Raw genomic sequence first — 26,628 nt, forward strand, 5'->3', positions numbered from 1 at the left:
TCGCCACCAAGCCTAAAGATCTCAGTTCTATTCCTGGAACCCACGTGATGGAAGGAGAGAATCCACTCTTTTAAGGTGTCCTTTTGTCTCTACGTGAGCTCTACAACACACATCTGCACAACTACATGAAGGAGGCAGGGGGATGAATGAGTGAATTTAAAAGGAAATAAACCGGGCGATGTTGTTGCACGCCTTTAATCCCAGCACTCTGGAGGCAGAGGCAGGCGGATCTCTGTGTGGTCTCCACAGCGAGTTCCAGGACAGACTCCAAAGCTACACAGAGAAACACTGTCTCGAAAAACCAAAATAAATAAAATCCCTCTCTAGAGCGGTCAGTCCTCAGCCTTCCCACCTCTCTGAGCATCCTCCTGTCCAGACTGAGACTTGTCTCCTTTCCCAGGGTTTCTCAGCCCATCTGTTGGATTCGGGACCACTGACTTTCTCCTTACGCACAATAATAAACATAACAATGTTTGGTCGGCAGTGGCTAAAGGGACCGGCTGCTCTTCCAGAAGTTCTGAGTTCAACTCTCAGCAACCGCATGGTGGCTCACACCATCTATAATGGGATCTGATGCCCTCTGCTGGAACGCAGACATACTCACATGCAAACATTTAGCTGGGCGGTGGTGGCACACGCCTGTAATCCCAGCACTTGGGAGGCAGAGACAGGTGGATCTCCATGAATTCATTTTTTACAGAGTGAGTTCCAGAACAGCTAGAGCTACACAGAGAAACTCTGTCTTGAAAATCCAAACAAATAAATAAATAAAAGTTTTCCTACCCCACCCCTTTTCTTACGCCTCAACCCCAGAGTTCAAATGCCAGGCCTGCATCTTATCTCCTGTGCGGATGCTGCAGGCTACTCAGACCCAGGCCCAGCAGAAAGATCTCGGCAGTACCTGTACAACGATGTGAACGGTGTGTCAGCTGGCAGACGTGTACCTTTTAGCTCCCTGCCGGCATCTTGTTGCAGAGTAGACACACACACACACACACCTCTACTTCCTCATCTGCTCACCCCACTGCCACCTACCTTCTGTGTAAGTGGTCTCAGGCCTTCCTGACCCCAAGCCAAGCGCACTCAGGTCTCTTTGTACCATAGGGTTACCAAGGCATGCTTCTGGATCCGATCCAGCCGCCTGCTGCCCAGCGTGTCTGGCCCTGGCGCCTCTCCCAGACTTTGAGCGAAGGTTAGATGGCTGGCTGGCTGGCAAGCTGCGACATTGTTTCAGCCTTTCCTTTATCCCTAGAAAATCTGACAGGAGATAAATGTGGCCTGGCGTGGGAGACAGCCACATCCTTCCCCGTTGTCCAGACAGCAACATTATGCTATATTTTATTTTTAATATATTTTTTTTGTGTGCGTGGTAATGGCACAGCATGCATAGAGAGGTCAGAGGACAACTTGCAGGAGTTAGTTTTCTACCTCCACATGTGGGGTCACAGGGGTCAAACCCAGGTCATCAGGCTTGGCAGCAAGTGCCTCTACTCAGTGAGCCATCTTATCATATATGTGTGTTCCCGTGTGTGTGTGTGTGGGGGGGGGTGTTTAAAGGGTCTCTTGTATCTCAGGTTGGTCTCAAACTTGCTATGTAGCTGAAGATGTTGAATCCTTCTTCTTCCTGGTTTGGTGTTGCTAAAATTCTTTCCCCCACTATAAGGTCACCAAACCAAAGTATGATGCCACCAAAGTTAACCCTGGAACATCAGTGAGTCTATTGACCTTACTTAGAGAGCATGGGTGAGGGGTCTTTCACAGGTATACAGATGCTTCTCCCCAAAAGGCCACACTGGAAAGTCTACTTAGGAGGGATGGTGGTTTTCCCATGGTTGCATGGATGGAGCCCTTTCCTCTAGGTCTCCCCACGTTAAGACTCCCTAAAATAAAAGATCCAACTGGTTGGGAGGAGTGCCTGGGTACTCAGGTGGGGATCCCATGAGCCTCTCTGCCTGGGAACTCAGGCAAAGGTCCCATGAGCTTCTCTGCTCCATCCTTCTATGAGGAAAGTTTAGTCGTCAGCAAGCCCATCTGAGATGATGCTTTGAACAGGCCCAGCCCAGTTCCTGAAGATGGTGACAGTTTTTCTCAGAGGTTAGTGCTGTTCCTCACTCCACCTCCTGAGTTCTGGGAGTGCAGGTACAGTGAGACACTATACTTTGTTCGTCTCTACCCTGTTTGCTCCACAGAACCCATTTGACTGAGAGGGGAGGCGCCTGGCCCCTCATCTGGTGGGCTTCCTGTGTTTAGGGAGAGTCAGTGGAGTGGGTCACAGTTATGTCCTCAGAACTCAGTATCTGGCTGAGTGGAGAGACTTCAGGAAAATGAGACAGCTGATTCCAGAGAAAGCCACAGTATCTTGCCGACATCACTCATGCAGACAGGTTAAATGTTAGCGTGAAAAAATGAATGAAGAAATGAAAGTGTGCACTTTGCTCTAAACTTTTTTTTTTTGGATTGGTGAATGATCTACTACAAAGCCATGACCCTGTTTATTCTCTAGGGGATTCTAGGCGGGTGCTCTACCACTGAACTACACTCCAGCCCCTCACTGGGGAATTCTAGGCAGGTGCTCTACCACTGAGCCACACCCCAGCCCCTCACTGGGGGATTCTAGGTAGGAACTTTACCATGGAGTTACAATCCTAACCTCTAAAGTTGAAGGCTGGCCTAGAACTCACTATGTAGCCCATTCAAACTGCCTCAAATGATGCAATCATCCTGTCTCAGTTTCCCAAGGGACAGGGATTGCAGGCACTGGTCATCACTCCTGGCTTAAGAATTGCAATTTAACTCTCCCCTCCTCCATGTTTGTAGAGAGTGGTTTGTGTGAAGGCCTAAGAACAACCTCTGCTATTGTTCTTCAGGTGTTTTTTTTTGTTTTAAAGCATCATTTATTATATAACTTCTACCTCTGTGCCAACATTCTTTTTAAAAAAATATTTATTTATGAGCTGGGCAGTATTGGTGAATGCCTTTAATTCCAGAACTCTGGAGGCAGAGGCAGACAAATTTCTGAGTTTGAGGCCATCCTGGTCTCAAGAGCAAGTTCCAGGACAGAAACCTTGTCTCAAAAAAAAAAAATTATGCATATGGGTATTTTGTGTGCAGGTGTATATGGGGACCACATGGATGCCTGGGGCCTAAGGAGACCAGAAGAGGGCATCAGATACTCTGGGACTGGAATTATCAACAGCTGTGAGCTGCCGTGTGAGTGATGGGAATCAAACCCTGTTCCTCTACAAGAGCAGCCAGTGCTTTTAACTGCTGAGCCTGCTCCCGCCACCAACACACACATATGCACAGATACACTTTTGAGATAGTCTCTCATTGGTCTGGAACTAAACAGGCGATATTGGCTGGCCTGGAATCCTCCCGTTTCTGCCTCCCCAGCACTGCTCCTGCAAGCACAGGCCACCATATCTAGTTTTCTCTCATGGGTTTTGGGGACCAACTCAGGTCCTCATGTTTGCAAAGCGAGCACTTGCTGGCTGAGCTGACCCCTCAGCTCCTTTTCATGTTTGTTTTCCTTAAATCATAGTTTCAGCTGCACTCGGTGGTGGTGGTGCTGTGGCATGCGAGTCTTTAATCCCCGCTCTTGGGAAAGAGAGGCAAACAGAACACTGAGGCCAGCCTGGTCTAGAGAGCAAGTTCCGGAACAGCCAGGACTACACAGAAAAACAAACCTTGCCTCAAAAAACCAATCAATCAATCAATCAATCCAAGCCCCATGTAGCCCAAAGGTGCCTTGAATTCACTGTGTATATAAAACCGAGGGACCTCCTGGTCCCCGTTTCCACTTCCCCAAATCTAGATTTGTGGTCTGTACACTTCCCCATGGTCTCACTATGTAGCCTTGGTTGGTCTAGAACTTGCTATATATATAGTAGGCTGGCCTGGAACTCACAGAGAACCCATGCCTCTGCCTTCCAGTGCCGGTCTCTGCTGAGAAGGCAGGTTTTGAAGAAATTCCAGGTGAGGGTTCAGGCATGTCGGGAAAAGCATTTGGGGCTAAGGGAGCAGTACACACAACAGCAATGACTCTGGAGCGCGTCTCGTATGTGTGTGGTAACAGCAGGGAGGTGAGGAGGCCTCGTGCATCGTGACTAAGGAAGAGCTGAGAAGAGAGGAGGCCAGAGTCCCAGGGTGGAGCGGGGCGCAGGAAGCTTTAAGTGAAGACCTTCATCCTCAGCTTCTCAGAGCAGGGGGGCGGGGGGGGGGTGCTGTGGGAGCCACAGAAGGGTATTAAGCAGAGGAGTCATGTGTGTTATCCACCGTAAGCTTTACCAGGATTGTTCCAGGTTAGAACAGACGGCCCGGGGTTGAGGGCAGGTTCCTGAATGTAGGCGACAGAACCGTGGCACGGTCAGAGAAACAGTCATATTGTGGATATCTATTAACGGTGGAGCCAACAGCCGGGTGGTGGCGGTGGTGAGCTCCTTTAATCCCAGGACTCGGGAGGCAGAGGCAGGCAGATTCCTATGAGTCCGAGGCCAGCCCGGTCTGCAGAGCGAGTTCCAGGACAGCTAGGGGTTGTTGCACAGAGAAATCCTGACTTGAAAAACCAACCAACCAACCAAACAAACAAACAACAAAAAAAAAGATGGAGTCAACGGAATTCAATACTTGAATGGTTGTTACCTTTTTTTTTAAAAAAAAAAAAAAAAAAAAGCTTTGCCGGGGCTGGAGAGCTGGCTCAGCAGTTAAGAGGCTGGAGAGGTGGCTCAGCAGTTAAGAGGCTGGAGAGGTGGCTCAGCAGTTAAGAGGCTGGAGAGGTGGCTCAGCAGTTGTTAAGAGCACTGCTCTTTCAGAGGCCCAGGGCTCAATTCCCAGCACCCCTACATGGCAACTAACAAGTGTCTGTAACTCCAAGATCTGATACCCTCAGACAGAGACAACATGCAGGCAAAATACCAACGCACATCAAATAAAAATAATTTCAAAACAAAAACCACACCTTTGATGATCCCTCTTTGATCACTGAAGAGGCAGAGGCAAACTAATCTCTGTGAGTTTGAGGCCAGCCTGGTCTGCAGAAAGAGTTCCAGGATAGCTAGGGCTACACAGAGAAACCCTGCCTCAGAGACAAAAACAGCCAGGCAGGGTGTCGCACACTTTAATTCCAGCATTTGGAAGGCAAAAGCAGTCTGTGAGATCCAGCCTGGTCTACAAAGTGAGTTCCGGGACAGCCCAGAGCTGTTTCACAGAGAAACCCTGCGCAAGGATGGCATGCAAATTCGTGAAGTGTTCCATAGTTTAAAAAAATAGGAAAACAACAATAAAACAAAGCAAAACAAGAAGTTCTTTCTCTGTCTCTCTCTCTGTCTCTCTCTGTCTCTCTGTCTCTGTCTCTCTCTGTCTCTGTCTCACTCTCTGTCTCTCTGTCTCTGTCTCTCTGTGTCTCTCTGTCTCACTCTCTGTCTCTCTGTCTCTGTCTCTCTGTGTCTCTCTGCCTCTGTCCTGTCTCTCTCTCTCTCTCTCTCTCTCTCTCTCTCTCTTTCTCTCTGTGTTGTGTACATGCGCCACAGCCTGCATGTGGAGGTCCATCCATGACAGCTTGCAAGAGTCAGTTCTCTCTCTCTCTGTCACTTGGGTTCTGGAGACTGAACTCAGGCCATCAGGTTTAATTCAAGTGCCTTTACCTGGTGACCCATCCCTCCAGACTCTTAGTGTTGCTTTTCCAAAGATGAAAAAGAGCTATAGATCATAGTAGATATCAAATGTGGAGGCAGGAGGATTGTGGGTTCTAGACCAGCCTGTGCTACCTAGTAAAACCCTATCTCAAAAAATTTTTAAAAGATTTATTTATTTATTGTGTATAGTGTTCTGTATGCATGTACACTTACATGCCAGCAGAGGGCACCAGATCTTATTATAAATGTGAGTTACTATGTGGTTGCTGGGAATGGAATTGAACTCAGAACTTCTGGAAGAACATCCAGGGCTCTTAATCTCTGAGCCATTTCTCCAGTCCAGAAATTTTTTTTAAAGATTTATTTATTTACTATGTATACATATTCTGCCTGTATGGCATAAGAGGGCACCAGATATCATTATAGATGGTTGTAAACCACCATGTGGTTGCTGGGAATTGAACTAGGTCCTCTGGAAGAACAGTCGGTGTGCCAGGTAGCGGTGGTGCACGCCTTTAATCCCAGCACTCTGGAGGCAGAGGCAGGCGGATCTCTGTGAGTTTGAAGCCAGCTTAGTCTACAGAGTTTTAGGACAGGCTTCAAAGATACACAGAGAAAGTCTGTCTCAAAAGAAAGGAAGGAAGGAAGAGAGAAAGGAAGAACAGTCAATGCTCTTAACCTCTGAGCCATCTCTCCAGCTTCCCCCCAAAATTTTAAAGTGGTCTAGGACCTAGAGAGATGGCTCAGTGGTTAACAGAGTACTGCTCTTGTAGAAGGCCTGAGTTCAATTCCCAGTACAACATAGGCTCACAGTGCCTGTAATGCCAATTACAAGGGATCAACAACATTTACCTGTACAGACACACATACACATAATTTTTAAAATAAAAATAGAATAAATAATTGAAAGGCTCTGGCGAGATGGTTCAGTACTTAAGGGTATTTGTTGTTCTTTCAAATGACCGGGATTTGGTTCCCAGCACCCACAACAAACCTCTCACAACTGTCTGTAATTCCAACTCCAGGGCATCAGACACCTTCATCTAGCCTCACGGAGACCAGCACACATGACCTTCCCCGATCCTTCCCTCCCTTCCTTGCTATCTCTCTATCTCTGTCTGTCTGTCTGTCTGTCTGTATCTCCTCACCCCCCCACACACACACATCAAATTTTTTTAAAGCCAAGAAGATTGGCATGATGGCGCATGCTCTAGTGCCAGCATTCAGGCGCTCAGTAGGCAGAGCGCAGGCCAACCAGGACTACATATTAAAACTCAGGGGGTGCGGTGAGAGTGGTGTGTGACGGGGTGGGGGGGGGTGGGGGGGTGGGGAGGTTGCGGCGGCTGAAGAGATAAGTCATCAGTTAATAGCTGCTCTTCCGGAAGTCCTGGGGTTGCTTCTCAGCTCCCACATGGGCAGCTCAGAGGACCTGACACCCTCTTCTGGCTTCCCTGGGCATCAGGTAAATTACCTATACAGAGGATAAAATTAAAAAAAACCAAAAAGCTGTGTGTGACTCGCACAGGTAACCCCAACACTGGAAGGCAAATGCAGGAGGATAGCAACAAGTTCAAGGCCAGTTTTGTTTACATAGTGAGTTCCAGAACAGCCGAGGCTACTTAGGGTGCCTGTCTCACTGGGATAGAGCAGCAGGACCCGGCAGAGTAAGCAATAATTGGACTGAGGTTGAGACTCTTAAATTTGAGCTCCTCATCACAGCCCAGTGGGAGAGCTAATAGACAGGTGTGCCCTGGAATTCAGGTGAGAGCCAGGCTGGAAGACATCAACAGAGTCGGTTTCTTTTTTTGCACAACGGAGTCTCATTTACCCCAGGCTGGCCTCTACCCTGATATGTAGCCAAGGATGACTGGGAATGTCTTTTGCTTCAGCCTTCACCTTCCCAATGCCGGGATTACACGCCTGTGCCACCGCCACCCCCCACTGGTTCGTGTCCCTCGATTTCAGATGTGTCGACAGAGTGAGTAGGAATCGTGCCCGAGCAGATGAGCAGTATTTTTGCAAAGGAACCCTGGGAGTTGCCAAGCGTCTTGGGCACCGCTGGTTCCATCTCACGCGCTCGGGGTACTGTAGGGTCCGCTCTTTGGATCTCTGCGGCTGGGAGCTGCTGCCACCTACAGGTCAAGGGCGTTACTGCCTCGCTTGTCCAGCTGCTTTCCCTTGCACCTGTGTGCTCAGTCTGGGATGAAATCACCAGCGACAGAAGTCCTCCAGCTGGTGGCAGCGTCACTCTGACAGTGTGATAAGAGGGGATTTACGCACCTGGAGGAGAAAGAGGAAGCTTTCTCCACCTAACGTATTTTTTTTAGCGTTGGGGACAAAACCCAGAGCCTCACACGCACACTCCACTTACTGAGCCACACCAGTAGCCCCTCACTGGTGGAATTCTAGGCAGATGCTGAGCTACAACCCTGAAGTATTTATTGTATAGTTTGTGTCGTTGCTGTTTTTTTTGCTTTTGCTTTTGCTTTTAGTTTATGTGTACACGGATGCCTATGGAGGCCAGATGAGGGCGTTGGATCCCCTGGAGCTGGAATTACAAACAGCTGAGAGCCACCTGACATGGGTGCAGAGAACTGACCTCAGATCCTCTGCAAGAGCAGCAAGCGCTCTCAATCACTGAGCCATCTTTGTGCTAGGAAAGGATATTCTCAATATGATATACGGAAACACAATGAAGAGAAAACAACCCAATGAAGCAGTTTCTTCTCTTTCTAATGTATGCGAGTGTTTGGCCAGAATGCATCAGGTATGTGCCTGGTGCCTACAGTGTTCAGAAGAGGGCATCAGATCCCCTGGAACTGGACCTACGACTGGTTGTGATCCACCATGTGGGTGCTTGGGATAGAACCAGGGTCCTCTGCAGGAGGAACAAGTTCTCTTAACTGCTTTTTAAAAAAAGAGGCTATACCATGAGTCAAACCACCCTAGCAAGCACAAACTTCAAGGGACGCTAACTTAGTTTGATTTCATGCCTGCGCCTCACCCTGCTGGTGGGAGCTCAGCCACATGATCTGAGTGGATCGGCTGATTCGTCATCAGAGCAGAGGGATAGTGTATGATCGTCAGGTCCAGCCATATGCAGGAATTGGGCAAAAAGGCCCAGACACAAGATGTTCTAGTGTTGCTATTGCCATGATAAAACGCCACAACCAAAAGCAACTTGGGGAGAAAGGGGTTTATTACACTTCCATATCGCTGTTCCTCACTGAAGGAACTCAAACTGGGCAGGATTCTGGAGGCAGAAGCTGATGCAGAGGCCATGGAGGGTGCTGCTTACTGGCTTGCTGTCATGGGTTGCTCAATCTGCTTTTTTGATTTTTGTTTCTTTGTTTTTTGAGACAGGGTTTCTTTGTGTAACTTTGGCTATCCTGGAACTAGCTCTGTAGGCCAGGCTGGCCTCGAACTTACAGAGATCCACCTGCTTCTGCCTCCTGAGTGTTTTGATTGAAGGTGTGCACCACAGCCTTCACTGCCACCACCGCCTGCTTCCTTACAGAACCCAGGAGCCACAACGAGTGATGTCTTCTCCCATAAACTAAGAAAAATGTGCAGCTGGGCGGTGGTGGCACACACCTTTAATCCCAGCATTCAGGAGGCAGAGGCAGGTGGATCTCTGAGTTTGAGGCCAGCCTGGTCTACAAGGTGGGTTCCAGGACAGCCAGGGCTACACAGAAAAAAATCTTGTCTTGAAAAAACTAACTAGGGGCTGGAGAGATGGCTCAGAGGTTAAGAGCACTGACTGCTCTTCCAGAGGTCCTGAGTTCAATACCCAGCAACCACGTGGTGGCTCACAGGCATCTGTAATGAGATCTGGTGCCCTCTTCTGGCCTGTAGGCATACATGCAGACAGAACACTGTATACATAATAAATAAATAAATAAAAATATTAAAAAAAAAAGAAAGAAAAAACTAACTAACTAAAAAGGCAAAAGAGAAAAAAAGGAAGGAAGGAAGAAAGAAAAAGAAAACGCCTTATAGTCTTGCTTACAGCTTGATCTTATGGAAGCACTTTATTAATTGATATTGTCTCCTCTCAAATGACTTCAGCTTTTGTCAAGATGACATAAAACTATCCAGATGCAAGAGTTTCAAGATGGGGTAGGTTTATGGAATATCACCCCTTAACAGACTATCTGTCTTTGGTAGAAAAGACATCTCTCCTGTCTTCAGTGCTTTGTGCAAACCCCTATGTAGCCCAATTGGACAGATTCCCCATTGGCTCCATCTGCAAGAGCAGTACGTGCTCTTAATTGCTGAGCTGCATCTCTGGCCCCTGAACTTTGTGACTCAGCCTCCTGAGTGCTGGGATGACAGGCATGCCTGATAGCATCTGGCTATTTATGACTTGGATGACTATCTCCCTTCTCTAAAATGTGAGTGTCCCAAGACTGGGAAATCTGGTCTATTTTTCTTCCCATCACCAGGATACATGGCTTGATCAGAGCAAGTTTGTAGGACACATGAATACACTCATAAACACACACACACACACACACACACATTGGGCAGTGGTGGCAAATATCTTTAATCTTAGCACTCAGGAAAGAGAGACAGGCAGATCTCTGAGGTAGACTGGTCTACACAGAAAGTTCCAGGACAGCCAGGGCTACACAGAGAAACCCTGTCTCAAAAAACCATAAGAGTTGGTAGTTAAGAGCACTGGCTGCTCTTCCAGAGGTCCTGGGTTCAGTTCCCAGCAACCACAGGGTGGCTCACAACCATTTTCTAGTGGGATTCGATGCCTTCTTCTGGCATGAAGGCATACTTGCAGCTAGAGCACTCATATATATAAAATAAATAAATCTCTTTTTTAAAAAATAATTTAAAATAAGCACATACACAGGTGTGAGCGCACACACACCATCACGCATGAGCCACATGTGTGGACATTGAAGGACCGTGCTGCTCCATTTCCTCGGCTTGTGAAAGTTTAGTCAGAGCCTGCATTTGCACACCCAGAGCCTGCATTTGCACAGCTACTGGCACAATCGTGTGTCATCCCGAGTGCCTGTGGGTGCAGGGCATGAAACGCAGGTCCTTAGGATCGGCAGCAGGCATACCTACCTACTAAGGCACCTTGCTGGCTCTGTTTCTTGCTTTTTGAAGAAGTAAAATAAAAATACGGAAAGGAAGTGGGGTCCGGTGGCACACATCTTTAATCCCAGCACTTGGGTGGCAGAGGCAGGTGGATCTCTGTGAGTTCAAGGCCAGCCTGGTCTATAGAGCAAGTGCCAGGACAGGCTCCAAAGTTACACAGAGAAACTGTGTCTTGAAAAAAAACAAAAACAAAAACAAAAAACCACAGACAAACAAAACAAAACAAACAATAAAAACAACAAAAAAACAGAAAAGGGAAAGGTTAGACATGTCACTCTGGACGCCTCTGAAAGATGTAAACAAATGTGTACTCTATGAAGACAAACAACTGTACAGATGTGAAGCGGACATTTGGTTGTGGAAATGCGCCTACCAAACGGCACCGAGCACTTCTAACAGCCACCTCATCATGGTCTCTAGATACAGTTGTTCTTGGAGATACTGGCTCAAGAATCTCTACCACCATCCAATTCAAGGATGCTGAGACGTTCAACCCCTTATACAAAAGGGTATTCTATGGGCTGGGGTGTGGCTCAATGGTAGAGCCCCTGCCTAGAATCCCCCAGTGAGGGGCTGGGGGTGTGGCTCAGTGGTAGAGCCCCTGCCTAGAATCCCCCAGTGAGGGGCTGGAGTGTGGCTCAGTGGTAGAGCCCCTGCCTAGAATCCCCCAGTGAGGGGCTGGGGGTGTGGCTCAGTGGTAGAGCCCCTGCCTAGAATTCCCCAGTGAGGGGCTGGGATGTGGCTCAGTGGTAGAGCCCCTGCCTAGAATCCCCCAGTGAGGGGCTGGGGTGTGGCTCAGTGGTAGAGCCCCTGCCTAGACTCCCCCAGTGAGGGGCTGGGGGGTGTGGCTCAGTGGTAGAGCCCCTGCCTAGAATCCCCAGTGAGGATTTGGCTGGGCAGCAGAACACTTGCCTAGCATGTGCAAGTGCCTGTGCTCGTTCCTTATCTAGCACTGCACAAAGAGATTAAAAAAAAAAAAGAGAAAAGAAAAAGATGCTCAACGTCTCAAAAATATCTTCCCTCCCCCAAAATGGACTGAACACCTCAGTCAGGTGACCGACACTAATGTCATGGTTTCAGTTACACTGGGCAGCACCAGCAAACAGCCTCACTTCTGGGCTGTTGCGGTGGAAGTGCAAAGGGATGGTGTAATCAAGAGGAAACTGGACTAACCCAAATGAAAGGACAGTGTACCTGCCAAGGCCATGAAAACTCACAGGCTACAAATTATTTCAAGTTGAGAGCAGAGAGCTAAGGCAACTGGGTATGTTTGATAACATGTTAGGTTTCTGTTCCTTTTTGACTTTTCAAGACAGGGTTTCTCTGTGTAGCCCTGGCTGCCCTGCAACTTGTTCTGTAGACCAGGTTGTCCTCGAACTCAGAGATCCACCTGCCTCTGCTTCCCAAACACTGAGAACGCTGGGCTCTATCCCAGCACTTGAGAGGCAGGGGCAGGGAGATCTCTAATTTTAAGACAGGCCTGATCTACAGAGAGAGTTCCAGGGCAACCAGGGCTACACAGAGAAGCCCTGTCTCAAATCAAACAAACAAGCAAAATTCCCTCATCTGGTCCTGCATGTTTGGAGTATACTGGAAGGTGCGTATTCAAGATATTGGGACTTTTTTTTTCTTCTGAGGTAGGTTTAGAATTCTGGGAACAGATTATGCCTGAAGGGCTAGCAAAGAATCAAGTCTCATGCTCAGCCTTGCAGAGTCTGTTCTTGGACCAAGCCAAGGTTGTCCCTCCTTGGCTATAGCAAGACATAGTGGAGCGCCCCCTAGGGGCGAAGGAAGGTAAGACTTGGGAAAGGCCTGGGCGTTGCAAGGTGTGAGAGGGAGGTGTGCACTTGCTCCTTGCCCCAGACTGTCCTTAAGTAGGTGGAGTCTGCTAGGGAGTGCCTTGCCTGGAAGGGCAAAGGGCTCTGTCTTCTTAGTCACGACCAGCTGACAAGAGTCTCAGTCACCAGGCCACCTTTGTAGGGACATTGAAAGGTAAGTGGTCCCAGCTTACTCATTATTATTATTATTATTTCCCATGGCCAGTGTAAGAAACTCTTTCTCTCTGGGGGTTCCAAACACTGTCCATTTTGCTAAACCCAGCCAAGTGATCTATCTCGCTTGCCGTTCCTGAGTAAGGCCCAAAGTTCCCTGGCCTACTTCCTAGCGAGCCAGCCAAAGGTTCTTCTAGGGCTTTACAAGATGAGGATGAAGCGCCCCCTGGAGGCAATGGGTGGTAAGACTAGGTTGACTTAATGGCAGGTAGGTTAGGGCCAGGGTCAAGGCTGTGGGGCTTCTCTTTCAGACCAGATCTCCACATCTATTACCCTCCAACAGAACCCAGAATTCCGAGCGGCTGGAGCACTGGGGGACACCCGGGCAGAGCCTTCCCTGGAACAAGCCCTGCTGGAGCGGGATGAAGCCATTGCTAAGTGAGAGAAACCGCAGATGGGGGTTGTGGGGGGACTCACTCCTGCTACAGGAGAGGAAAGGGATTCCAGACATCCCGGGAAGGAAGCCACTAGAAATCCCCTGCTGCTGTCCCTGCCGCCTGCAGGAAACGCGCAGTGGAAGCTGAGCTGGACTCCTGCAGAGAGAGATTGCGCACAGTGGAGGCTCAGCTGCTGGAAGCCCTGCAGGAGAAACTGAGGCTGAAGCAGGAAGTGGAGGCCTGGGAGGTAGGGTGGGGCCTGTGATTTGGGAGGTTTGGAAGCCGCCCTTTAGTCCCCAGGGACTGCCTTGAACCTGCTCTCTCTTCCTCCTGTCCCCAGGAAGACATGCAGCAGGTGGTTCGAGAGAGAGTACAGAGTCAACTGCAGGGAGAGTCCAGGGGCGCTCTGGGGACCCAAGCGAACACAAGCACCAGCAGGAACTCCCGGATGCACCTCTCGCGGAGTCAGTGGGGACGATGGTGGTGAAAATGGATCCCAGAACTTTAAGAGAACTGCCTTTATTCATTAAAGGGTTGGACGACCTCTGTACCTCTGGGCCCTCTCGGTGCCCACCTGAATTGTTCTATGCAGAAGCAGGCGGCCGGTTGCAAAGATGCTGCCAGCCCAGAGTTCCCTGTCTGCTCTTTCAAGGAGCCATTTCTTAGGCCAAGAAGCTGCTGACGGCATCCATGAAGTCTTGGGGTTTGTCACTGTGGACCCAGTGGCCAGCATTGGGCACGGTCTGAATCTGGGCTTGAGGAAAGAGACGCCTAATCTCTGAGTGGTGGCTGGGTCTGGCCACCATAGTGAGGTCAAACCAGGATGAGAGGGAGAGGGAGAGGGGGAGAGAGAGAGAGAGAGAGAAACAGGAAAGAATGAGAGTTGCAGGAGCCGATGTGCCCAGTGGTATTGCCAGGTTCCCAGATACCCCATGCGCACACCCCAAGCCCTCCCTAACCCAAGCAGACTCCCACAGCTGGTGGTAAGGCACACCCCTTCCTCTGGCCCTACAATGACTTACTGTACATATCCAGAATTTCCACCAGTTAGAAAGAGAGTTGGCCCCGAGTAGGATTCAAGCTGCTGTGGGAAGGTCAGAATCTTGTCCAAGTGCTGAGCTAAAGTCTCCAAGTTCACTCTCCAAGAGAACCGCCCGTCTACCTCCACCAGGTTGGTGAGCAGGAACCTCCGAATGGCTGGGTCCTGCAGTGGGTCAGGCAGTTGTGAGGGGCTCTCTGTGAGACCCCCCCCCCCACGTGTCTTAGTCTACACCATGGGGGTGAGGAGAAGGGGGTAGCATGTATCACCTTGACAGCGGTGCTAAGCTGTTCATCCACCAGTTTTCGGGCCTGGGAGTGCGGCACCTTCTCCGGGATATCAACGGCCTTCATGGCTGCTATGTATCTTCCTAGATATGATCCAGGTGTGGTTCCTACTGGGCTTATGTCTACAACAACCAATCGCTCCACAACATCTGGCTATGAGACAGAATCTCACTGAGTCTCCAGCTCGGTCGCTGGAGCCTGGTCACCCAAAGCACAGATGTGCCCCACATTATCAGTTGGGCACGTCCGGTGCATTAAGAGGAGGACCCAGACGGACGCAGCTCACCCTCTGCAGTGCCAGCAGCATGGCTGTCTTTCCTCCCATGCTGTGGCCAACGAGGACGCAGGGCACCAGGCCCAGCTGTGGCAGGAGGCCCTGAAGGTCCTGACTCATGGCCTCGTAGCTTGCATCTGGACTATGGGGGCTGTCGCCATGGTTCCGAGCATCCACTGTCAACACCTGGGGTGCAGGGTGAAATAGGAATATAGGAATGGTGGTACCCTGATTATAGACAGTGAAAAGCCTGGGAAACTATGAAGCAGTCAGGGAGATGAGTCTGGGGACACAACTGTGTTTGTGTATGAGCATGTGTGTACATTTTCATGTGCACGTAGAGGCCAGAGATCACTCTTGAATGGCTTCCTTAGTTGCTATCCAACTTATTCCTTGATTTTTACTATATACATATAAATGTATGTATACAGGTGTGTGCAAGTATATGTGCATGCGCATATGCCGTGGTGTGCATGTGCTGGTCAAATCCCAACTTTAGGTATGGAGGGGAGTAGGTATTTGAGTAAAGAGAAGAGCCTCAGACCAAGAGAAACCAAGAGTGCACGAGGCTGAAATTACTGGGTTATATAGAAAAGAGAAGCTGGGGGTGGGGAGGGAAACCCCTGGGCTGGACAAGTTTATGGTAGAGGTTGGGGTGGAAGAGCCACTGGTGAGCTTGGCAGCGAGTGTTCTTTGGTATGGTAACAGGCAGAACCAATAGCCACGTGACCTGAGTTTCTTTGGGACCTGACACAGGGGCAGGTGGAGCTCTGTAACATGAATGGGCGAACTAGAAGGCACCTTGTAAAACCCGGCCTCTTCGAAGGTGTTTTCCGGGTTACTGTGCACTGAAACTTTTCACTTATCAGCAGGAGCCCAGACTTAAGCTAGGTCCACCATCTTCAGGCTTCCCCCTTAGGCCCCGCCCATCCATGCCCCACCCCACCCGGAAGCTCACCCTCCTGCCGGTTCTTTGAACCATCGCCTTGGCGATGGAGTTGAAGTTGGTTTTGCTGCCGAAGAGTCCATGCAAAAAGACGATGGCTGGGAGTGTCGCCTCTCCATCTAGAAGGTTATAGGAGAGCGGCAGCGGCCTGGAAAGTGGGGGCCACCATGGAGAAAGGGGGAGGGTGAAGGAGAGAAGGGGCGAGGCCAAGGGAGGGGCGGGGCCAGCCGGGCCGCGTGCTAAGAGGACCAGTGGAGTCCCACCCTCCGGGTGTCCTTGACTGACCTCGTCTCGGCGTTCTCTTGTCCACTACTGCGGCTGCTACTGAAGGCGACGGGCACCGCCGAGCATCTGGAAGAAGAGGCACCAAGCTTCCCACGGAGGACCCTCCACGCTCGCGCCCAGCGGAGCATGCCCACACTTGCGGCCTATAGCGTGTGCTTCCTAGGGATTGCCCTGCGCACGCCCCGCCTCCCAGAAAGCCCTGCCCTTTTCCAACTGTGGCTCGGCCTATTTTCCTGCCCCCAGTCGAAGCGCCACTCCTGGTCACGTGACTTAACGTAACCCCGCAGCGCAGTTCAGCTCCCTCGTTGCACAATTGCCCGAAGCAGGCGTTTCTTGGCCACGCCCTGGGAGGAGCCTCAAGGAGAGCTGGCCCTTGCACGTTGCAAGCCACTCTTGCAGCCACTGTGAACCTGGTCTGGAGGACTAGTTGCCTTGGTTACGCGCTGGGCGTAGCCATCCAACACTAAGCCCGCCCCGCTTGTACAATTACTCAATTCCTGCAGACACTATGAGGCGCTTAGAGACGAGATCCTTGCCAGGACCAGGGCGGTGTCACATGGGATTGGTCCGCCTCTTGGGCATTACACAATACTCTTAAGACCTGTGAGCCCCTGCCACGCCCTGGAGGGGCCACCCCATTGGCCTGTTCTTTGTACCATCACTCAATCGTCGTAGACTCTGTCGGGCCTCTGGAGAGACACTCCTTGACCACACTCGGGGCGGAGCCACCGGAGACTCTGGAACCACCCCTTGCATCATTACGTAATTTCACCTTCCCTGCCTCTGTGAGCTGTTTCCTTGGTCATGCCCTACGGTGGGCGGAGTCACAAGAAAACCTAGGCTGTCCCTTGCTTGATTTTTTTCCAAACCCTTAAAATGCTGCCGGTAACTTGGCTCCTTGGCCCCGCCCTGGGTGGCGGAGCCTTGCACCATTACGTAATCCTGTACGCACCTGTGAGCACCTCCCGGAGCTCATTGGCTTTGTCGTAGACCACGCCTCAACCTTTAAATGGCGCGTAGTCTGCTAGCGTTCTCTCACTTTAACCAGAGGTTCAGGGAACAGGCGTAGGGCGTGTCCCTTGCAAACTGAGGACCTCCTTTCTCGGCTCTCGAGCTGACCCCACCAAGCCTGCTCCTCAGTCCTCAGGCACCGCCCTGGGTAGATGCCATGCCCTATATGCCTCCGGCAATAGCAGTAGGCGCCAGGAGTGGCTCTTGTCCCAGCTTCCGCCAGCTTGGTGGCGCCGTGCTCCACCACTCCTGCCAGGCTCCCCAGACCGAATGCTTTGTTTTCCGAAGTCCCTTCAAGAAAAAGCTAGAAGAAGCTCTTGAGATCACTTTTTCTTTGAATTGGTAAATTGAAGTACAGAAAGGACAAAATATTGCTACAACAGGCAGAACCAGAATCTTGGTCCGGTCTTCCGTTTCTGATGCAGGTCAATATAGAAGACCAGGATCAAACCCTTGGCCAGGGATTTGTACCGTAGTTGATGCACTGAATAGAAATGGCTCAGGACTGGGCGAGCTGGCTCACACCTTTAATCCCAGCCCTTGGGAAACAGAGGCAAGCGGTTTTCTGTGAGAATTCAAAACCAGCCTGGTGTATATAGGAACAGCCAGGACAGCCATAACTATATAGACAAACTCTGTCTAAAACAAACAAACAAACAAAAACAAAAGAACCCCCTCCCCAAAAAAAAGAAAGCAAGAAAGGGCCGGGGCTAGCAATTTACCATTTACCAGCAGAGAGTGGTAATCCTTCCACCCCCAGAGGGCACCCTATTCCGCGCTGAAATCACTTCCAACAGGATCCCTGTCTTCTGTGCCTCGTAGTCTAGGGAAAGTGAGTTTTTAAATTTCAGACCCTTCTGCTACAATCGACCGTTTAGCAGTTTGGAGCTGTTTTGGTCATAGCAAACACATCTGCTGGAGAACCTCGGGACTCCTTGTTATTCAAGTTAAGTTTCCCAGAACACTTCAAGCACTTCAATCGATTCCTTCCCAGAGTTCCCAGCCAAACACCAAGCTGCTGGATTTTAATTCTCTTTTGTTCTTCTTTGGTGCTGCTGTCTGCCTTCCGCCCTGCTGGTTTGCCTGGTCATTTACACACAGACACAGAGACATACACATGCATATATACACACACACACGCATGCACACACACACACACACTGAGATGTATTTATTTTACTTTACATGTGTGAGTGTTTTTGCTTGCTTGCCGTTATGTTCTATGTATCGCGTTTGTACCTTGTATCCTCAGAGTTCAGAAGAGGCCATAAGCTCCCCTGCAGCTGGGGTGACAGAGGGTTGTGAGTCACTATGTGGGTGTTGGGAGCCGTCCTCCAGTCCTCTGCAAGAGCAGCACATACATGCTCTTAGCTGTTGCAACAGCTCTCCAACCCCTTTTGTTTGTTTTTGAGACATGGTCTCTTTATTATATAGCTCTGATTGCCCTGGAACTCACTCTGTAGACCAGGCTGGCCTCAAACTCACAGGGATCCATCCGCCTCTGTCTCCTCGGTGTGCGCCACTATACCTGACAACTGTTTTTTGGTTTTGTTCTTTTTTTTTTAAAGTCCAGGCTAGCCTCAAACTTTTGTTTGTTGTTTTTTGTTTTTTGAGACAGGGTTTCTCTGTATTTGGAGCTTGTCCTGGAATTCACTCTGCAGACCAGCCTGACCTCAAACTCAAAGAGAGCTGTCTGCCTCTGCCTCCCAAGTGCTGGGATTAAACGCATATTCCACCACCGCCCAGCTATTTAAAACTTTTTAATTATTATTTTTAAATTTATTTATTTTGGGCTGGAGAGATGGCTCAGTGGTTAAGAGCACCGCCTGCTTGTCTAAAGGTCCTGAGTTCAATTCTCAGCAACCACATGGTGGTTCACAACCATCTGTAATGAGATTCTGGCCTGCAGGCAGAATACTGTATACACAATAAATAAATAAATCTTTAAAAAAATAAATAAATTTATTTATTTTATTACATTGGTGTTTTACTTGTGTGTATGTCAGTGTCTGTGTGAGAATGTCAGATCTTGGAATTATAGACAGTTGTGAGCTCCTTTGTGGATGCTGGGAACTGAACCTTGGGTCCTTTGGAAAAGCAGTCGGTGCTCTTAACCACCGAATCATCTCTCTAGCCCCAATTTTTTTTTATTTATTTATTATGTATACAATATTCAGTCTGCATGTATGCCTGAAGGCCAGAAGAGGGCACCAGACATCATTAGAGATGGTTGTGAGCCACTGTGTGGTTACTGGGAATTGAACTCAGGACCTTTGGAAGAGCAGGCAATGCTCTTAACCTCTGAGCCATCTCTCCAGCCCCTCTAGCCCCAATTTTTAAATTGTTTATAAACTTTATTATTTAAAAAAATCTTGCAAATAAATAAAAGCATAACATACCAAAATTAGCAAGACCCAAAGTCTATGCAACTCGAGTGTCTCTAGGCTAGAATTGGCATTTGAAACAGGAGCTGTGGAGCCTCACATTCAATTTTTTACTTTCAGTATCAAATGTATTTTATGCATTCTTCACCACCAAAATAACAAACAAAAAATCCATGAGAGTCAGAACTAGAAAAATGATTATTTTTATATCTTCTTCCAAAACCTGAGTCTTTTATCTGTATTCAGTCCTTCCTCATGCCCTTATGTTTAGCCTTTCTTGTTCTTTTGTGTTGTCCTGCTCACACATGTACATGTGTCTGCAGATGTACATATATTATGGATAGAGAACATGTGACTTTTTTCCTTGAGATTGTATGACCTTTAAATCTCTTTTTGTTTCGTTTTGTGTTGTGTGTATATGTGTTTCCCTGAATGTACAAAATAGGGCATTTGTACCAAAATGGGACTGGAATTATGATTGTGAGCCACCATGAGGGTGCTGGGATTCAAACCTGGGTCCTCTACAAGAGCAGACACTGCTCTGAACCGCAAGCCCTCGCTTTTTATTCTGAGTGGTACTAGGGGTTGAATTTAGGGCCTCATAGCCCTTTTTTTCTTTTTATTTTGGAACAAGATCTTCTTTTTTTGACAGCGGAGGGGGAGGGGGTTCTCTGTGTAACCCTGGATGTCCTAGAGAGCTCGCTCTGTAGACCAGGCTGGCCTCAAACTCACAGAGATTCACCTGCCTCTGCCCCTCAAGTGCTGAGATTAAAGGCGTGTGCCACCACTGCCCTACTGGGATGAATTCTTACTCAGCAGCCCATACTGGCCTTGAACATGTGTCCTCTCACCCAGCCCCAGCAGTAGCTGGAATTATAGATCTGTGTCAACAAACCTATGCCCTGTCTTACACATCTTTTAGGAACCAAGGTTAACTACTGTCTCTGTCTCCAACTGTCCCAGATATTCATTATTTCTAGCCCATATTCATCAAGTGTTTGTCTATAAGTTCTATAGCAATACCTTCCCAGTGTCCATCCTAACCCAGGGGTCCCCTGAGGACCCCACTATATTTTGTTCATCTGCTACAAAAAATATGATTTTTACTGAAGAATCACTAAGGAGCTGGAGTGATGGTCCACCAACTTAGGGCTCTGGCTGTTCTTCCAGAGGACCTAGGTTCATTGCCAATGATTCCCACAGCAGCTCACAACTGTCTGTGACTCCAGTTCCGGGGGAGACAGTGCTCTCTTCTGGCCTCCATGGGCATTGTATGTATAGACCACAGCCTGGTCTATACAGTGAGTTCCAGGATAACCAGGGCTACATGGAGAGACCCTGTCTCGTGAAAACAAAAACATAGCTCAGTGGTAGAGTGCTTGCCAAGTATTCATGACTTCCGAGGTTCAAACTCTAGCCCCACCCCCAACACGCACCCAAAAATGAAGTTTCAGGAGTGCCCACTAACAGGAGAGGGCAGACACTAAGGCTAACCAGAGATGTGTGGGCCCCCCATCTCCTCTTCAGGGCAGGGCTGAAACAGGCTGTGTACCAACTCCCAGCTAAATCCCTCTGTGGAAGGGAGCTCCGCAGCTGTTCCTTTCTATCTTGAACTCACAAGGGACCCTTACCAGGCTGATAGCTTTGTTGGGTACAGAGAGTTATTAGGGCTTTGACAGAAACACCTGAGCCCTGTATGATTCAAAGGCTGGGAAAGGCCTGTCTCCTTTCTTTACATTTTTTTTTGGGGGGGGGCACGGCAGGTCAAGGGTTTCTCTGTGTAGCCCTGGCTATTCTGAAACTTGCTCTGTAGACCAGGCTAGCCTCGAACTCACAGAGATCCTTCTACCTCTGCCTCCTGAATGCTGGAATCTTCCTTTTCTTGAATTTGCGTTTAGATTTATCTACTTTTATTTTATGTGTAATGGTATTTTGCCTGCATATATGTCTGTGTGCCATATGCATATGTGGTACCCACAGAGGCCAGAAGAGGATGTTGGATTTCCTGGGACTATGTGGGTGCTGGTAATCTGACCTGGTTCCTCTGAAAGAGCAACAAGTGCTCTTAACCACTGAACCATCTCTCCAGTCCCCTTCTTTCTTTTGTGTTTTCTGTTTGCTTGGTTGTTCTTTTTTGTTTTTTGTTTTTGTTTGTGTTTTTGTTTTTAGAGACAGGGGGGCACGACAGGTCAAGGGTTTCTCTGTGTAGTCCTGGCTATTCTGGAACTAGCTCTGTAGACCAGGCTGGCCTCAAATTCACAGCTATCTGCTTGCCTTTGCCTCCTAAGTGCTGGAATTAAAGGTGTGCGCCACCACCACCTGGATCTTAGATGTATTTTTTGACTTTTTTTTTTACATGTATTTATTTATTTTTATTTAGTGTATGTCTGTGTGTGTCTGTGTGTGTGTGTGGATACACAGGTGTCATACATGTGTGTGGAGGTCAGAAGATAGCTTGAGGGAGTCTTTGTTCTCTGCTTTCTCCACATTGGGTCTGGGGATTGAACTTATATCCTTAGACTTGGCAGCAAGCGCCTTTATCCATGGAGCTGGATCACCAGCCCCCACAGTCGAAGGGCTCATAGTTCTGTTGGGAAAGGGTTCTGCTGTTAAACAGTTTCTGACCAGCCAACCTTCTGTCTAGCCAGCTCACCCCAAGCTGGCACACAACCTTTGACCACATGCCCAAGAGCCAAATAGCCCAGATCTACTATCAGGGGTGGCCTTGAGGACTTAGGGAGTCCCAGGCCCTGTCCCTGGCCCTAAACCTTGTGGTCATGTGGCTTGCTCAAGGCTGAACCTGGCAAGCAGAAAAACCAGTTGGTCTGAAGGTCCCAGGGGAACATTCCAGAGAAAGTAGTGGGGGGGGGGGGCAGAGAAGAGGGGTAAAGCTACCTGGACAGGCAGGACTCTGAGAGTGGCCTGTTGGGGAAGGGTCATTTCAGAGTTGGCCAAGTCAGGGGGTTTAAGTGTTTAGGTTTGTTGACTTCCAGCAACTCAGGTATGCTCAGGGTACATAGCTCCTAGCCCCTGATAATACTCTTGAGGAAGGTCTCATCCTTATTTTTTCTATCACCTATCTATCTATCTATCTATCTATCTATCTATCTATCTATCTATCTATCTATCTATCTACCTATCTTTCTTTTTTCACTTTTTTTTACCCTTTTAATTTATTATGCATGAGAGAAGAGGGCACCAGATCTCATTATAGATGGGTGTGAGGTGTGAGCCACCATGTGGTTGCTGGGAATTGAATTTAGGACCTCTGGAAGATCAGCCTGGACTCTTAACCTCGGAGCCATCTCTCCGGCCCTCCCCCATCTATCTTTGGATCTATGCGTCTATCTATGTATCTATCAATCATTTACTATTTTTGAATTTATTGTCTATCTGTGTGAGTGAAGCCAGCATGTGGGGTCAGAGGACAAGGGGGAATCAGTTCTCTTCTTCCACTTATGTCCCAAGTTTCAAACTCAGGTCGTCACCGCTGAGCCATCTTGCTCAGGGCATCATTATTTTACCCCGGAGGAAACAAAGAAACGGAGACGAAGTTAGTTAGCTCGAGTCACTAGTGTGCCTCAGGCCGGATTCCTTCCCCGATTCCATCTTCCACCGAGGCTAGGGCCGTCATAATTTCGTCACTGCCCTTCTGGTTATAGACCCGGGACTCAAGAGGTGTGTGTGGCCGGCTGGGAGGCAAGAGACACTGCATCCCGGCGGCGGCCGGGCGTTGAACGGGTTAAAGCTGGAGGCGGCAAGTGTCCTCTTAACCGCACCTGGCTCAGTATCGGTCACGTGCCCAGGGTTTCACCTGCCCTGCTGGGCAGGGACAATCAGGCCGCTTGTTCCCTAAGCCGGTCTCCATAGTGACAGAAGTGTGCCTGGGGAGGTCACGGGGGCAAATTCCTGCCTGCTGGCCCGGGTGTGTCAGGGGTGTCAGCTGGATCGTTGCTTGTTTAGGGGTTCCCTAGGGGGCCGTGGAGGTTCCCGGTGGGGCTCGTCCTCCCAGTCCGCTCCCCCTCCGCGCCCAGGTGTGACTTCCCACCTGGCCACCTGAGGTCATTTCTCCATCAGTCTGGCGTTTCTCCAGATTTTGAATTTAGGTTGATTAATCTGTTGGTGCTTTCCGTATACATTCTCTGGTTTAATCCGCGTGGCTGTTGGCGCAGTGGGGTGGTAATCCCCCTGGGTCGTTATCCAATACCCCGCTCCCCCTCTCGTAGTTAGTACTCTGAAATACAACAATACATTAACTGCATGACAGGAACTTTCCCCAGCCCTAATGAACCACAAACTTTTTTTTTCAAGTTTTACTTGTTTTATTCTATGTGTATGGGTTTTTTTTCCTGCATATATGTCTGTGCACTACATGCATGCCTAATCCCAGAGGAGTTATAGATGATTGTGAGTCACCATGTGGGTGTTGGGTACCGAACCAGGGTCCTCTGCAAGGGCAACAAGTGCTCTTAACCACTGAGCCATCTCTTCAGCGCCTGAACACAACTATAACTAAATTATTTATTCATGCTGAGTCAGAGTCTCATGTAGTTCAGATTGCTGGGAGTTGAACCCAGGTTGTATGGAAGAGCGATCAGTAGACCTCTAGCCCACTGAGCCATCTCTCCGGTCCTATTCATTTATTTTTAAAGGTTTATTTTTATTTATGTATGTGTGCACGTATGAGTGTATGCCACGGTGCTCAAGTGTCCTGGGAGGCTAACAAAGGGGACTTGAAACCCTGGGAACAGGAGTTCCAGGTGGCGCGTGCCCCCTGACATGGCTGTTGGGAATAGAACTCAGATTCTGTGGAGGGGCAGCCAGCACGCTTAAATGATCACTGAGCCATCTCTCCAGCTCCTTATATATTTTCTATTAATTAAATTATTCATTTATTTTACATCTGGACCACAGTTTTCCCTCCCTCCTCCCCTCCTACCACCTTCCCACTGACCCCCCTAGTCCCCCACCCCCCATCCCCCGTCCCCGTCCTCCTCCCATCCCTCCAGCCCCTAATTTATTTCGTGGCTCTGGAATAAAACTAGGCTTTGAACATTCAAGTCTTCTACTAGTGAACTTGGCTTTTGTTTTTTTAAGAGGCATGTCACCACGTTACCCTGGTGTATTAGTTACTTAATTGTTGCCATGGCCAAATAACCAACAAAAGCAATTTAAGGAAGGCAGGCTTGATTGCCCTTCACAGTTCTAATGTCCAGTTGGTCATGGAAGGCAGCTGGTCACACTGCATCCACAGACTGGAAGCAGAGAGATAAAGGCTGGTACCCGGTTCCCTCTCTCCTTTTTATTTGGTCCAGGATACCAGTCCAGGGGACGATAAAGTGCCGATTAAGTGTGGGTCTCTTCACCTCAATTAACCCAATCTAGAAAGTTTCTCAGAGACCAGAGGTTTGTTTCCTAGATAACTCTAGATCCTGTCAAGTTGAAAATTCATTTTAGCCGTCAGGCTCACGGCCCTCCCTCCTCACTCTCCCAAGTACAGAATCACAGGCGTACCCCAGCAGGCACACCCAATTCTATGTTTGTTCAAACTTAACAACCTACTCCCCTTGAGAAATGGCAGCCTGAAGGTTATAATCCTGTCTGCCCGGCACACCTGAGCCTTCATTTTGTTCGTTCGTTGTTTTGTTTTTGCTTTTAATAGCCCGATCTTTTACTTATTGAGGATCTACTGTATGCAGAGGTTTGGAATATAAGAAAAGCCCAGATCAACCTAGATGGTACAGATACTAACTGGTATGTTTGAAAAAAAAATTAAAAAGTAAAACGAACAATAAAAAATGAAAAGCTTCAAAAGCAAGGAAGCTGACTTGACCCTGGAAGCGCCTGAGAGCAAAACGAAAGAGATGGATGAGAGAAAGACCTGGAGCCTGGGGGTGTGTTGAATAGGTGAGCTGGGTTACAGCAGAAGAGAATGTTCTAGAAGCCAGCACACCATGTGCAATGGTGAAGTCATCCATCTCTCTCAAGCAGAACATCCAACTCTTTTTTATTTATTTACTTTTGAGACAGGGTCTCCATATGGACCTTAGGCTGACTTTAAACTCTCTCTTAGAAGAAGAAGGAGAAAAAGAAGAAAAGAAGAAGAAGAAGAAGAAGAAGAAGAAGAAGAAGAAGAAGAAGAAGAAGAAGAAGAAACAGTTAATTTGACTTATAGTTTGAAGGCAGATGGTCTATTGTGACAAGGAAAGCAAGGTCACAGGAGCTGGGCCCATTGCAAACACTGTCAAGTGGCAAAGAGAGAGGAACGCTGGTGCTCAGTTCACTTTCTCCTTTCTGTTTAGTCCAAGACCCCAGCCCCCCTGGGATGGTGCTGCCCACATTCTGGAAGGGTGCATCCAACTATGCTAAACCTCTCTGGAAACACCTTCATGGACAAGCCTAGATGTGTGTCTCCAAGGCGATTTTAAACCCAGTCAAGATTAACCACAAATCCATCCTTTGTTTACCCGACACCCCCATGGTATTATGCTAATCTGTAATACTCCGTCCCTAGGTCCTTAAAAGTTTGTACCCACCTCCTAATGCAAAGTACATTTAGCTCAACTCCAGCAGTCCCTTCTGACCTCAAACTCTTTCTTGTTCAAGACAGATTCTCAAGTAGCCAAGGTTGACTTTGAACTCGGTATGTTGCCAAGGATGGCCCTTAACCTCCCCCATGATGGGATTATAAACTTGTGGTCTGGAACTCTTTTTTTTTTAATGTATTTATTTTATTTTCATTTTTATGTTTGTGAGTGTTTCACTTGCATGCCTGCGTATGTACTATGTATGAGCCTGGTACCCGTGGAAGCCTGAAAGAAGGTGTTGGTTTCCCTGGAAGGGACGTTATGGATGGTTGTGAGCTACCATGTGAGTGCTGGGAGTTGAACTCAGAGCCTCTGAAAGAGTAACAGGTGAGCTGGGCAGTGGTGGCACACGCCTTTAGTCCCAGCACTTGGGACGCAAGTAGGTGGACCTCAGTGAGTTCGAGGCCAGCCTGGTCTACAAAGTGAGTTCCAGGACAGCCAGGACTGTTACGCAGAGAAACCCTGTCTGGGAAAACTAAAAAGAGTACCAGGTTCTCCGGGCTCCGGTGCTCCTAACTGCTGAGCCACCTCCTGCCTTCAATCTTCTTTAGTTTTCTAAGGGATTACAAGTGTACAGCCCCTGTCCTAGCCTTTAATGGCTGAGCCACCCCTCCAGCTCCAAGCTTTTAAAGTCTT

The 26,628-nt window shown here is 48.7% G+C and overlaps 1 protein-coding gene and 1 long non-coding RNA gene across 2 annotated transcripts; one reads left to right on the plus strand and one right to left on the minus strand.

Annotated features, from left to right (window-relative positions):
- Positions 1 to 12,598: 12,598 nt before the first annotated feature.
- On the plus strand, positions 12,599 to 13,729 carry LOC125400100 (uncharacterized). The gene is made up of 4 exons (XR_007231877.3): positions 12,599 to 12,743; positions 13,086 to 13,180; positions 13,306 to 13,426; positions 13,520 to 13,729. It is a non-coding gene; the product is annotated as an uncharacterized LOC125400100 (long non-coding RNA).
- On the minus strand, positions 13,683 to 16,264 carry Abhd11 (abhydrolase domain containing 11). Its single transcript, XM_048433812.3, has 6 exons — positions 16,011 to 16,264; positions 15,738 to 15,873; positions 14,792 to 14,965; positions 14,488 to 14,658; positions 14,202 to 14,383; positions 13,683 to 13,974 (listed from the first exon to the last, which is right to left on the minus strand). Exons 1-6 carry the CDS (start codon positions 16,136 to 16,138, stop codon positions 13,842 to 13,844), a joined length of 924 nt encoding a protein of 307 aa, XP_048289769.1. The 5' UTR covers positions 16,139 to 16,264; the 3' UTR covers positions 13,683 to 13,841.
- Positions 16,265 to 26,628: the final 10,364 nt, after the last annotated feature.

Source organism: Myodes glareolus, chromosome 2, assembly GCF_982192425.1.
Source record: "Myodes glareolus chromosome 2, mMyoGla1.1, whole genome shotgun sequence".
NCBI classification, from domain to species: domain Eukaryota; kingdom Metazoa; phylum Chordata; class Mammalia; order Rodentia; family Cricetidae; genus Myodes; species Myodes glareolus.